A 14,328-nucleotide genomic window follows, 5' to 3' on the forward strand; every position below is an offset into this window, starting at 1 on the left:
TCTGCAGTGACTGTCCAGTTTTTTCAACAAGTTACTTATACTAGTATTACTAGTATTTTCGATTAAATCAACTTTACTATAAAAATCTGTATATATATTGTAAATAAAATTACATTTTTTTGTTGCAAATTATAATAGTGAAATCACGGTGGTCCTGAACCAACTTTAAATAGCATGGAAAAGCACCACGAAAAAAATCATGGGGTTCGATTCAGAAACACAAAATGTAAGCTCATTTAAATTTTTACAGAATTTCTGAGGGCCGTTTTTGAAAAAACTCATTTTTGAAAAAAGAAATATAAAAAAGTGAAAAAAAATCACGTTTATGTCAATTTTTTTCACGAAAAAAATATTTGCAACGTCTAAATATATTTTTCGAAGCTTAAGTAAAAGTAGTTTTTCTAATTGGTATTCAAATAAAAAATTATTTTTACAAAAAATTCTCTATTAGCATAAATGATACGTTGGAAAATAGAAATAAAAATGACAATTGAGTTTTAGTAATAAATATATTCTTCATAAAACACATAATAAATAAAATAACTTCATATAGTAACGCATAACAATTTTATATGGCACATATATAACACAGTTTATAGTTTTCGAGAATAGATTTCTAATTGATCGATCACTTATATGTGCCTCGAATTGTATTCTTGAACGGTTCTTAACAATTTTTCGGCATAGTTTGGATGAGACTCATGAACTTTATATTTCGCCCAAATACTTTGAAAATCGGAATGCAATGACTCCAAAGCTTGTTCGCTGTAGAAACCAAGACCTCTTCCAACTTTGGCACAAAAATCAGGTACATGAAAAAAAACTGCATGAACTTTCGGCGTGATTGAAATATCCAAAGCAATGTAACTACTTCTAAACTTAGCGATACAAGACCGAAAATCAGGTTTAAGCACAGAAGAAAAACAAGAGTCAACCACGATTCGGAAATTTTGTAAGCACTGAACGTATTTCAAGCAATTGATACAACATTTCGCTTGTAATAAATCAACACTATTCAAAAGTTTCTTACAAGAATTTCCGGCAAATGCTGGACTACCGTGCACGAATTCACGAGTTACATTACAATCGTGAGCCCACTGTAAGCTGTCTTTTTCGCAACAAGAGAGCATATCTTTATATACAGTATTTACAACGCCAATTAAAAGGTGTAATTCTGGTGGTGGTATTATATCAATGATTTTCTTATTGTTGTCTTGTGATGAAAACACTGGGTTATCTGTACAGTTATTATAATTTTTAGCATTTGTTTTAATACTTCCCTTTTTCTTCCAGGAACAGGCACTATTTTCACAATTTTGAATAGTTCTATAAACTCCACATTCATTGAGATTATTTTTCGATGCAGTGCACCACGTACAAGGATGCATGCTTGAGTGTGCCATTATACCTGTTAGAACATTTGCTAATTTCAAGTCCGTCGCTATTGTACTTTCAATATTTTTAATCTTCAAAAGTTGCCATAACATCAAAGCATTTTCATAATTTTCTTGTGTGTGTGCGACCAAGCCAAGCAATAATATTTTTTTCACACCTGTATCTTTAAACTGCTTTGCAGCAATACCATCCCTATAACTTTGCCGTGTATTTTTTCTTGTTTCTATAATACTGTCATCGTCGTTTTGTATTGAAAGAGAGACTTTTAAGAAACCCCCACCTCCGTCTATTCCGAATTTCAAGTGTTTATTATTAATATTTCTTTTTTCTACAATTGTGCTTACTAATTTTTCAACATTGTTACAAAATACGAGGGTTTGGGAGGAAATAGCTCTTTTTCCATTCGCTATATCTGTTATATCACAGTTTTTGACTTCAAAAAAAGAATCGAGTGTGTGATTTAGTTTCTGTAATTTAGTATTCAGATTGGATTCGAAAAATTTTCTATCATTCGTTGCAACTCGAATAGCTCTAGCACAACGTTTAGCTTTGTTTGATGATAAATTGAGATCTATTGAAATTTTGTTAAAGTCTTCAGCCGAAATTTGTCGACAAAGTTTTTTACCTTTTGGCTCAGATTTATTAACTTCTATTCGCATTCTCTTTCCGTGAGTTTGGGATAATGCTACTAGTTTACCTTTATCAAACGATGTATTTGTTTCTTCTGTTATGTTTTTAATCAATTTACAAGCCAAATGTTCCTTTTCTTTCAAGGTCAAATCTTGTGTGACACGTTCTATTTTTTTATAGTTCATAACTTTTCGACAAATATGTTTTCGTCCATAAGTGTAATTCCGTTGACACTTGGCACATTTTCTTTTCTCTTGGTTTGCAGTGTCATTTTTATTAGATGTAGCACGATTTGATCTTCCAATCATACACAAGCCGCACTGACAAATATTACCATCAACATTCCTCGTATTACGAATAACTTTTTTGAAACCAGAATAATCTGGCAAAGTGATTTTAATTGTACTATCACCATTTTCTTTTTTCTTCGCAGCACGATATACTTTAATTTTACATGAACTACAAATAGCACTGGGTAAATTAACATCATTAACATCATAACTGCAAACTTTTTCAATCTTTAACAGTAATGCACCAGCAATATCCCTCAAATCATTTTTCTTTTGTAAACACAACAAACATATTTTCGATCAATTTTCTTCGTGGGTTAGAGCGCGACTTTTTATTTTATGCATATTCGCGAAAGACTACAATACTTCTCATGCATTGACGCGATCAAAACAGAGAAATAACTTCCACAACACACCTGACAATCGAGTGCGACGCTCTGTTTCAACATTTCGACAAAGACTGATATATTGATACGCACTATAATGAAAAGATGTACATCATTTATGCTAATAGAGAATTTTTTGTAAAAATAATTTTTTATTTGAATACCAATTAGAAAAACTACTTTTACTTAAGCTTCGAAAAATATATTTAGACGTTGCAAATATTTTTTTCGTGAAAAAAATTGACATAAACGTGATTTTTTTTCACTTTTTTATATTTCTTTTTTCAAAAATGAGTTTTTTCAAAAACGGCCCTCAGAAATTCTGTAAAAATTTAAATGAGCTTACATTTTGTGTTTCTGAATCGAACCCCATGATTTTTTTCGTGGTGCTTTTCCATGCTATTTAAAGTTGGTTCATGACCACCGTGGATTTATATTTTGAGATCATTCTCAGTCATTTCAAGAAAGTCAAATAAATTATCAGATGTTAGCGATTGAAGAGGTAATTTTTTTCTACTCTATCTCGCTGATTCTACTTCTTCAGCCAAAGTATTTTCTTCATTTTTTTAATTTTATTCGAGCAATAATTTCGGCATGGTTATTTTGAACCGAATTCAAACGTTTTCCGAAAGTAAATAATTAGCAATTTTACGGTATTCCTTTGCTTTAGGAAGAAGCTGATTTACTATATGTTTCAAAAGGCGACACTTTTGACCAATCATGCCATGCACTACCTCAACTGGCCAGCGCACTTTTGTAACATAACGAGACTCATTTGATTCTTTTGCCGTTAGCAGGGATCGCTTACCCTTTAAAGCTGGCATTAAAACAATTAAACCCGTGGTTAAAATCCACGCACGCTCTCGTGCTTAGCCGCGCTTTCGCGATCCCTTTTCAGGGCAGCACGTGTCCGCCGGTGAACGGCGGAACACCAAGAAGCGCCTAGCTGATCGGGGCGGCGGTAAGCGTCACACCGAGCAGCGAAGATAAATTTGTTAACAGGCCGCGAGGATAATTTAATTATTTTCCGGGCCGTTACATTGGCGCCCAACTAGCTAAAATCACGGGCAACGACGGTTGACCGGCGCGCGGCAACCTTCGACAGGTCGAAACCGGCGAGAGAGAGAGAGAGAGTCTTTGTGTCCAGCGCGCGTGAGTGTTTACAAACACGCGGCTCGAGCCAGAGTTCGTGGGGAAAACAGCGGCCTTGATGACTTTTATGTCGTTCAAAATTTTATCATTGTAGCCGAGTATCGCGACTACTAAAATTCGTAGTCGTCAACGCCGTTAAATAGGTTCGACGGCAGTCGCGCGGACAGCGAAAATTGTGCCGCCGCCCGCGCGAGCAAGGCGACCGACAGTTGCGAGAAGTTTTTTTTTTCTCTATCATTGTTTTTTTTTTATTTTACTTGTCTCTTCTTTTTCTGATTTTCTCCGTTGATTTTTTTTTGAGTAGTAGTGTGTGACTCCTCGCAGCGGTCGATATATTTTTTTCTGTTTTTGCTTTTGTTTGAAAATTTTTTTTCTTCTCACTATTTTTTATTGACTCGTCGTAAGCCGCCTTGCTACGCCGAACTTATAGCAGACGAAGCGAATCGAACTTTTCTCGGATTCTAGCTATCGTCACATAATAACCCCAACGAACTACAACACCGGGCGTGCCCAAAAGAAAATGAATAACACAATGCTAACAAACAGTTAGTACTGCTGATAGGTAGGATTATTGTTTTTTTTTGCGTAGAGTGGCGCGCCCCAAGCCGCGTGTTGAGAGGCCATTAAAATAGAAGCTCGCGTTGGAGCATTGAATTCGTTGGAATTTAAGACGCGATTAATTAATTTGTTTTTGGTTGGCCACCATTTAGTCAAGTATACACTCACGTGCGCTAGGTTGTCAGAGCGAGGTTGTAAATCGTACTAGGCGATTATTGACATTTACAACAGCGCTCGCAACCAATTAATAATGGAGACGCTAAGAGACCCGGAAGTAAGCGTTCAGCAATGGATCGCCGAGTTGCAAGAATGTGGGCTGAATAGGACACAGGCAGCCCTAGATTTGAAAGAAGACGGCGACATAGCAGTAAAGAAGAGCCGCCTGCAGAAATGGATACTGGGAGACTATACCGCATCAGATTTTCAGCAGACGATGCAAGCGTCACCAGTGACGGCTATGCGAGCCAGGATGGAACGGAGGACAACGTTTATTCTGCAAGAGCAGGAAGCGTTGGCGGAGGCGACGGGCGTCGCAGAACATCCACTACAAATAGCATTGACTAATGACATGCTCATATCAAAAATGGATATGTAGCTAACGAGGCTGATTCTGGAGGAGTCGATGCACTCGGGCGAAGCACCAACATCGCCCTCAAAGCCAGAGCAACCCGTGGATGAGGCCGACGATCTGCTGACAACCGGAGGATACCCAGTGCAGGTCTCACGGGAGTTCATAAAAGCAATAGGAGCTTGGCTGAAGCAACTCCGAGCTGTGGAAAAGTCCGTGGCCCTAAACAACCAGAGGGTTTGGGAAGCGACGTAGCTGATGCAAGGAGTGTGCGCAGCACAAGCCAAAATCGTCAGCCTAATCGAGACACTCCAGCACAGAGTCGGAATGCTAGAAAACGACATGGATGACCTGCAGGATGCGCAATAAGCGCAGACACACGCTGAACAAGACGCCCCGCCACCAGACAATCCGCGCCCGGGCGCGCGCTTCCAGGACACGTTCACGCTTCACTACCCGAGCGACACGGGCGGCAGCACGCCATTGAGAGGCAATCAAATGCCCGGGGCGCGATGGCCATACCAACCACCCCTAGCACAGCTCTCAGGAGGGGGCGGACAGCAGAATGCCCATCTGAATTCCGCTGTACCGAACCCAGTAGGGCAGCCGAGGATTCACCATAGTACCGCAGTCGGACGGAATTTTGGGCATACAGAACCCACCACCACTGACAGACTGGGACGCAGTGCAGGGCAGAACAGGTTCAACAGCACCTATCTGCCCAGGTACAGCATGGGCCCGTCGGCGGGGTCGCACCAAAACACGACCGGCGGGTTTTCCACGACCTGAGATGTGGGAAAAATAGTGAGAGGATGGAAGGTAGGTTCGCTGGAAGTGAAGGCCAAAGTGTGGACGTCTTCATAGATAAGATGGAAGCGCAACGGATGGCCGCCGGAATTTCCGCGGAAGAGATGCTGATGGGCTTACCCGACGTCCTAACGGGGGCGGCCCAAACCTGGTACTTAAACAACCACCAGGATTGGATCAGCTATCAGGACTTCCTCGAGGACGCGCGCCAATGGTTTGGCACCAGCATTGTGCAGCAACAGAGGTTGAAGAGGGAGGTGCATGCGCGCTACCAGGGGCAAGATGAGCCGGTAAGGGATTATATTACCAAGCTCCAAGCCATGGTGAGAAAAGTGCAGCCACCCATGCCCGCGTCGGAAGAGCTTGAACTGTTATACGCCAACTTGCTGCCAGAAATCCAGCGCCACATCAGACGCACGGAAGTGACCTCGGTGCGTGAATTATGCCGCCTGGCCACAGAGGTCCAGAACGACCTAATTCACGCCAGCCAGAAAAGAGTGATGCTGGAGCCGAAAGCCGCCCTGTTTCCGGAATGGACTTATACCCCACCGGGGAGCGGGGGCAAAAAAGGCAAAAGTGTCGGCACTGAGTGCCGAACAGCCCGAGGAAGGAGAGGAACCGGCCGAGGCAGAGATCGCGGCAGTCGCTTATAAGGGGGCGGCGAGCCATTGGATGGAGAAGCTGGAAAAATCCACAATGGATAAGCTCAGTGAAAAACTCGCCCAGATTCTTTCCGCAACAAGAGCACCGCACAAGCCGCAAGCCCAGGGCGAGACGACACCCAGGTCAGCGAAGGGCCATAGACTATTCGAAACCGTTGAGCTGCTCCAAGTGCGGCAGACTCGGTTTCAGCGTTAGGTATTGCCCAGATTGTAACCCGTCAGAGCCGGCGGGAAACGGGACGGGAAGCGGTTAGAAGGGATCTCTACCGCTCTCCCCAAACCCCAGATCCCACAGGCAGGGCAAACCCCGGGCGATAAGAAGCGCCCGATGCCCCCGATGCCGGTCACCAGAATAAACTCGCAATCGGCGGGCAACGACGACTCGCTGAAGCCAGCGAACGCCCAGCCGGCACAAGGGCGAGGAAGCGGTGACGACGGTAACATCGGCTGTGGGACCGCAGCAAGTAGCGAAGATTCGGCTACAACACAGGAAGAAAGAGTCAGCGGACCCAGCAACGCCGACTTAGTCCTCACAGATGAGCGCGACGGACATTCTTTCCACAGCAATGGCAAGGTATCGGTCTCGGCACCAGAGAACACGGAGATCTCAGGATCCCGCGCATCTACGCAAGCCCAGACGGAGCAGGCAGCGAGCGAAGGGCTCACTGTAGCTAATGGAGCTTGTGAGTTGGGCGGCGAGTCTTCGGCGACTGCCGCGGTCGCAAAGGAACGCCATACCGTAAGCCGTGAAAAAGAATACGCGCCGGAGGACGAGTCGAGGTGGTGGCTCACCGTGCAGATCGGGACTTTCCGAATTCGTGCCCTATACGATTCAGGAGCCTCCTGCACGTTGATGGGAGCGTTAGGTCTGCTGATTGCCGCTGAACTCGGACTTAAATTGGAAGTAACCAAGGCTGGGTCGTGCAGGTTGCCGCACGGCCGGTCAGTGCCCGTGATAGGCCATCTAGCGATGCCTTTCACAACCGGAGGCGTGATCAAAGATGTACGCGTCTCTATAATCCCAGAGCTCGCAGATCAATGTTATGTAGGGGTCAACTTCATGAAAAAGTTCAAGGCAGTGACTGACCACACTAATAATACCATTTTTCTGCGAGACGATAAAGTAACGGTACCAATGGAGATGGCTGGCTTAAAGGGAGCCGCCGAAATGGCCTCGATCGGTAACGCTGACACGACAGAAGAGCAGCGTGCGGAGATAGAAAGTTTGGTGAAAATTATGCTGCCACCGCCCAGCAAACTTCTAGGGGCGGCGAGAGACGTCGAGCATGATATCAAGCTGACGTCCACCAGACCGATCAAGCAGAGATATTACCCGGTCTCACCCAAGATCGAGTAGGAAATGCCCAAGCAAGTCGCAAAGTTGCTCGAGGCTGGCGTGATAGAAAGATCGAAAAGCGGTTGGTCAAGTCCAATCGTGATGGTACCGCGAGGCAATAGAGGAGAATACCGGATGTGCATCGACTTCCGCGAGGTGAACGCGATTACGGAGCCAGATGCTTACCCAATTCCCTTTATGCAAGATATACTGAGGCGGCTGCGCAACACCAAGTATATATCAACAGTGGATTTGAGCCTCGCCTACCACCAAATCCCGTTGAAAAAGGAATGTCGCCCGTATACAGCCTTCACCGTACCGGGCTTGGGGCATTTTCAATACGTGAGGATGCCCTTCGGCCTTGCATATGCGGGGGCGACATTCCAACGCTTGATAGACGGCGTCATCGGCCCAGACATGGACCCTTTTGCGTTCGCGTACCTAGACGAAATCATCATCGTCTCTTCGTCATTTGAAGAGCACAAGCTCCACTTGGCGAAAGTTCTGAACCGCTTGATAGAGGCAGGGCTCACAGTGAGCTCTGACAAGAGCGTGTTTTGCAAGTCGGAGGTCCGATACCTCGGACTACTCGTTAATCGCGACGGAATCAGGCCGGATCCAGATAAAGTCCGGCCGATTGCAGAATATCCGAGGTCCAGCAATGTTCGGAAGCTCAGGCGCTTCATGGGCATGGCCTCGTGGTACCGGCGATTCATCGAAGACTTTGCCACGATCTCTGAGCCCCTCGTCAAGCTGACCAGAAAGGCCGAACCATTCGTGTGGGGAACCGCACAGCAAGAGGCGTTCGAAACCATCAAGAACTTGATGATGTCAGCCCCGATTCTACAGCCACCACACCCCAAGGGAGACTACGCGCTACACACGGACGCCAGTGACTCAGGACTTGGAGTCGTCCTAGTCCAGTCGGTTGGCGGTGAAGAGCGCGTGATTGAATTTGCGAGCTGCACCTTGTCGAAAGCAGAACGCAATTATTCGGTCTCGGAGTGTGAGTGCCTAGCAGTGCTGTACGGAATTGAAAAATTCCGACACTACATAGAGGGCTACAAGTTCAAAGTGGTAACGGACCACAGCTCTCTGCGCTGGCTAAAACGCATGAGAAACCCGATGAACCGTCTAGCGAGATGGGCTCTACGACTTCAAGGATACCAATTTGAAGTCGAGCACCGTAAAGGAGCCCTGCACGCGGTCCCCGACGCACTGTCACCCGCGTTCGAGGACGACGACGAAGATGGGCCCACGATAAGTGCTCTCACGTGGGCCAAAGAAACTAAAGACGAGTGGTACTTGTCCAAAATCGAAGAGGTGAAGAATGAGCCAGGTGCCCATCCGATTTGGAAAATCACGGGCGGTAACTTGTACACTTACCGCCCCGACCGAGCTTTCTCCGAACTGCTTGAGGACGATGAGGCGTGGAAGCTAGTAGTGCCCCAAGAGCAGAAGGGGAAAGTTTTGGCCGAGTGTCACGATGCGGTGACAGCAGGGCACTTGAGGCGAGACAAAACACTCGCCCGTGTACGCCGCCTTTACTTTTGGCCGGCGCTTAAGCGCGACGTAGAAGAATACGTGCGCGGCTGCCAAATTTGCCAACAGTGCAAAGTAGAGCAGCGACGCGCTTATGGGCTTATGGGGCGACACAAAGTTGAGCGCCCATGGCAGGTAGTGGCCGGCTACATTACCGGTTCGTTCCCGCGCAGCCCCCGGGGCCACGAATATCTCCTAGTCTTTGTCGATTTGTTCACGCGTTGGGTGGAGTGCGTACCAATCCGCCGAGCCAACGCCAAGACCATCGTTAAAGAGTTAAACGACAAAATCGTAATGAGATTCGGAGCGTCGGAACAATTCCTCTCGGACAACGGGACAGAGTTTAAAAACCAACTCGTCGAAGACTACTTGGCTAAGCAAGGCATAAAGTCCGGGCTAACCCCTGCGTATAGCCCTCATGCCAACCCGACAGAGAGATACAACCGAACTCTCAAGACAATGATCGTCACCTATCTGGAAGACCATCATAAAAATTGGGACGAAAAGCTCGTTGAATTGTCTTTCGCCCTGACCTTGGTGGTGGTCAGTCCGGCCCTTTTGAATTATGGTCGACAACCAGTTCCGCCCGGCACTCAGCGGCGCCAACAGGATTCCGCAAGCGCTGAGAACGAAGAAGAACAAGCTAGGGCGGAATGGGCCGAACACTTGGGGCTACTGAGTGACTGGTATGATGAGGCCGCAGCGCACACAAAGGATGAGCAAGAGCGCCAGGCGCCCCATTATAACAAAAAACACCGGCCGCATAAGTTCAAGGTCGGAGACTGGGTGTGGAAGAGGAATTGGATCCTCTCCTCGGCGGCCCAAGGCGTGGCGGCAAAACTGGCACCGAAATATGCCGGGCCGTACGTCGTCACGAAAGTTTGCGGCAATAACGCGTTCAAACTGGCTAACCACCAAGAAGAGTTAGACACCCTCGTCCACGTCAAAGACCTTCGCCAGTATTACGACTCGGTCGAGTTCAAGGACCAAACCCAGCTGGAAGATGGGGAAGACATGGCTCGACCGCCGAGGGAAACAAGGGCGAAAGTCGACCCGCCCGAAGCGTGCGACCAAGTGAGCGAGCGCGAGTCCGACGAACCGGGCGAGCCTTCGGTTCCGACACTCGCGCCGGCGCCAGCGAAGCGGGGACCAGGGCGGCCGCGCAAAGTCCAAGCGGCAAGCCCACAGCCCACTGTCGCGAGAAAGCCACGAGGCCGGCCTATAAAGACGGCACGCCTGGTACTTCGCATAGCGACGCGAGTTATGCCGAATCCGAGCCGAGCCGTCGAAGCGAACAAGCGAAAGCCTGGGAGACCACGAAAGGCTTAGCAGTCACCCCCGCGCCATTCGCAATCATTACCCCCATCAGCCATGATCATTCATTCACCTCATACCATCCATTGTCACCCCATTACCGATGGAAGACGCAGTCGTCGAAGTCGCCGCCTGGTTCTTCAACTACGCCCGACACGAGGACCTCGAGTGGCCGGAGAAAAGAACCCTCTTCGGCGCTCGCAAGACCTTCGAGCGGATGCGTGTCGAGGCCCTCGAGTTGGAGGGCGAAGAGAAGAGGGATGCGGAGTTCGCCTGCATCTTTGACCGGGTTGCGAACCAGATCCGGGACGGCATCACGCAAGATACCGTTCTCCGCCGGCTCGATGACGCCCGAGCTCGACTCATCCTGCGGATGCAACAGCTCCAGGAAGAGGGCGTCATCGCGCCGCCACGCCCAGGGCCGTATCCAGGGCTCACCCTGGAAGTGGTCCGTGAGGTCCCGGAAGGCTGGCCGACCCGCGGCGGGCACATAAGCCACCCCGCCCCGCCGCCGTAGACGTCGACACACGCGTGGCTGTACGGGCGATACGCGCCCAAGGGCGTACCCACCGGAAGACCCGCTTCAAGTCCGGATCGTCCCGCGCCCGAAACCCAGGACGCCTCCTCACAGACCACCGGCGAGAAGAGGAACGCGACCACCCAGACCCCCCGCTCAACAGTGCACCGCGGAGTCCAGGTCAGGCCGTTCCGCTGGGCGGTGTCAACCCAGGCGACACCGACCCGGCTAGACCAAACGACTCAGGCCTACCCTGACCAGCAGGAGGTGGCCTCGCAGACCTGGCCATCCACGGGCGCGCCAGGAGCCGCGATGGGCCGAGAAGAGGTCCTGAGCCGAAGAAGCGTGCCCTTCGAGTGCGGCCGCAGGATACGGGACGTGGGACGGGACGCATCGACCGGCCATACGAAAGCGTGGATTGGCCCACCTCCCCGTTGAGCGAGCGGGCGAGCCGATCGAGTGAGGAGGGCTGGCCAAGCATCGGGCGAGCGCTGACCGAACTCGGAAACGCTTGGAAGTTCGTCATGAGCTTCCAACGCCAAGTCCTGACCAAGTCGGCGCAGTTCTTAGAACTGCCCGGTGCGGTAGCCCTCCTTGGCCCGTGGCTGGAGAAACTCGAGCGGTGGCAGCGTTACGAGTTGGCGGTCCGGGCGATACAGCAGGGGCAGCCGCCGGTATTTACGGCGCCCCCTCCAGTATTGCCCTACCCGGAATTCCGCCGGGCGCCCAGCATCGAAGACCAGCGCCCCCAAGGGCCCAGGGCTGCTAGGCCCACAGCCCAGGCAATGCCCAACCAGGACGTTGAGGACGCGGCTACCCCCGAGTCAGCCCATCACGGCCGCGTGAACGTGGACGCCAACTCCTCGGGGGGAAACACGGTGACGATCAATATCAGTCAACGTCACGGGCGCTGGTCAAAACATCATCGCCAACAGAGCGCCCATTCCCTGGGGCGAAGAGAGCGGAGCCGCGTGAGGAGCGCGAGCCGGACTTCCAACCCCAACGTCATCGACCCGGAGGGTCGCCGAGAGGGCCAATCGCGCCGAGACGCCGAGGGATGCTACATCTGCGGACATTCCCGCGTCTCCAAGTCATCGCGCTGCCCGAACCTCGCCCGCCACGGCGAATTCCGTCGCGGCTGCAGCCATCGGTGTCGCTGACAGTTGCCCACTGGGGCAACTAAATAAAAGATTCATATTTCATGTCACCGTCACATTTATTGCACTCCACCCCTCTCACCTCTCCAGTCCTCACCCTCGCACAATCATTCCGCGCTATGATCGTCGGAGATTACCTCGGGTATCATCCGACTAGGAGGGGGCTATAGCGGCCGGGGCCGTTTTCGCGGAAAGTTGCCCGCACACGAGGCCGAGCACGGCCAAGCGGGCAAGCGAGCGCGAAGCGAAGCAGAGAGGGAGACAGAGCGAGACTCGATGAGGCTCGTGCCGCGGCGGTAGAGTGGGGAGAAGAGACGATTTTCGGGCACTGATACCGGGGAGCTCGAGCTAGCGTCACGTGCGCGCGCGAACGAAAGAAAAAGGATCGAGGAAAAAGGAAAGTGTGAATGCGCTAGAAAGTTTGCCGCCATCCCCGAGGACCACCAGAGCCCGTGGACCGTCATCTCCGGTGGGCGATTCGAGGAGCAGAGCTTGCCCGCCCGAACAAGGGCGATAGCGAGGGCGATTAGCGAGAAGGAGTAGTCTGTCTGCAGCAGCTACTTCCCGGTGAGTTTCCTTGTGTTCGTAAGCGATTACTTAGCGTGCGTTGGTTGCGCGAGCGAGCGTCTCTCTCTCTCTAAAATAGTACTCGAAGCGAAATGTTGGCACGCGGTATTGTGTAAAAAAGAGAATCTGATTAACTAAATAAAGCGCAGTTTGACCTGCTCAAGTGTTGCCATTGTGTTGGGCGTACCCAGGAAGGCTCCTCTGTCCCTTCCCACGCCCGTGGTTAAAATCCACGCACGCTCTCGTGCTTAGCCGCGCTTTCGCGATCCCTTTTCAGGGCAGCACGTGTCCGCCCGTGCGCGGCGGAACATCAGGAAGCGCCTAGCTGATCGGGGTCGCGGTAAGCCTCACACCGAGCAGCGAAGATAATTTTCTTAACAGGCCGCGAGGATAATTTAATTATTTTCCGGGCCGTTACAATACATATGCTGAAGTTTTTATGTACGATTTATTTTTTAAAAAAAATCGTCATTCAATCTATAAGTTTAAAAATTTTCATTTTATGTCTTTAATAATTGGTAATATTCGTTTACTTATAGTTCCTAATTTAAATCGAAATAAAAATCTTATTTTTTTTTATTGTGAATATCTTTGATATTAATTGGTTCATATATATAGGTCAGTCATTAATAGAAATGGGAGATGCTATGAAGCAGATGGCTGATGTTAAATACTCCTTAGATGATAGCATAAAGCAAAATTTTTTGGAACCGCTGCATCATTTGCAGACAAAAGATTTGAAAGAAGTAATGGTAAGTAACAGTTAATTTAAAATAATTGGAATAGAAAAGATCTATTTTGTCTTTTATTTTTAAATTTATAATTATAGTCCACATCAGAGAACGGAAAATTATTTTTTTTGCTTGATTACAATTTTTCGACACTCCGTGCGCAAAGTGCGTCTTTCCCGCACGCTCGGTAGAAAACGTGCGTTGAAAATCACACTTTCCACACGGCGTGCGGGAAGTTCGATTTCCCTCAAGCTTTTCTGTACAGGAAGTGTAGCATTCCCGCACGGTTATTCGGCGTGCGGGAAGAGCTACGAGAGCGTGCGGGAAGTAAAAATAGATAGGAATAAGCGTGTAAAAAGTAAAAGTAGGTAAAGGTACACGCAGATCTACTGCATGTGCTGACGCTTAATGGCCTATCATAAAAGTCGGGACGAGTATGGGTTTCTCCAATTTGAGCACTATTATTTTCCCAAAGAATCAAATTCAAACGAAGAAAGAAGACAAATTAATTAACCATTAGACGACAAGAACCATGAAACGTTAATTTTTAATAATTGTAATATTCTTACGATTCATTTTAATAATAAATAATTATTCATTTTGTAACTAATAATTTAAAAGTTTTTCATATTTTTTTACGAACGAGGGAGGGCACCAGCCGAAACTTCCTTTCCTTCTCTTCCTGCTCACATAAACCTACTACACTCGAACTTCCC

The 14,328-nt window shown here is 48.5% G+C and overlaps 1 protein-coding gene across 5 annotated transcripts in view; it reads left to right on the forward strand.

Annotated features, from left to right (window-relative positions):
- The window catches only part of LOC131671062 (endophilin-A), a 1,254,901-nt gene that overhangs the window by 535,037 nt on the left and 705,536 nt on the right, over positions 1 to 14,328 (forward strand). For all 5 annotated transcript variants that reach the window (XM_058947219.1, XM_058947193.1, XM_058947229.1 and 2 more), the window contains one exon: positions 13,500 to 13,633. In XM_058947219.1, the coding sequence (XP_058803202.1) occupies positions 13,500 to 13,633 (134 nt within the window). The remainder of the gene's footprint in view (positions 1 to 13,499; positions 13,634 to 14,328) is intronic.

The sequence above is a fragment of the Phymastichus coffea genome, unplaced genomic scaffold (assembly GCF_024137745.1).
Source record: "Phymastichus coffea isolate CEN01 unplaced genomic scaffold, Cenicafe_Pcof_1.1 PCOF00009, whole genome shotgun sequence".
Taxonomy (NCBI): domain Eukaryota; kingdom Metazoa; phylum Arthropoda; class Insecta; order Hymenoptera; family Eulophidae; genus Phymastichus; species Phymastichus coffea.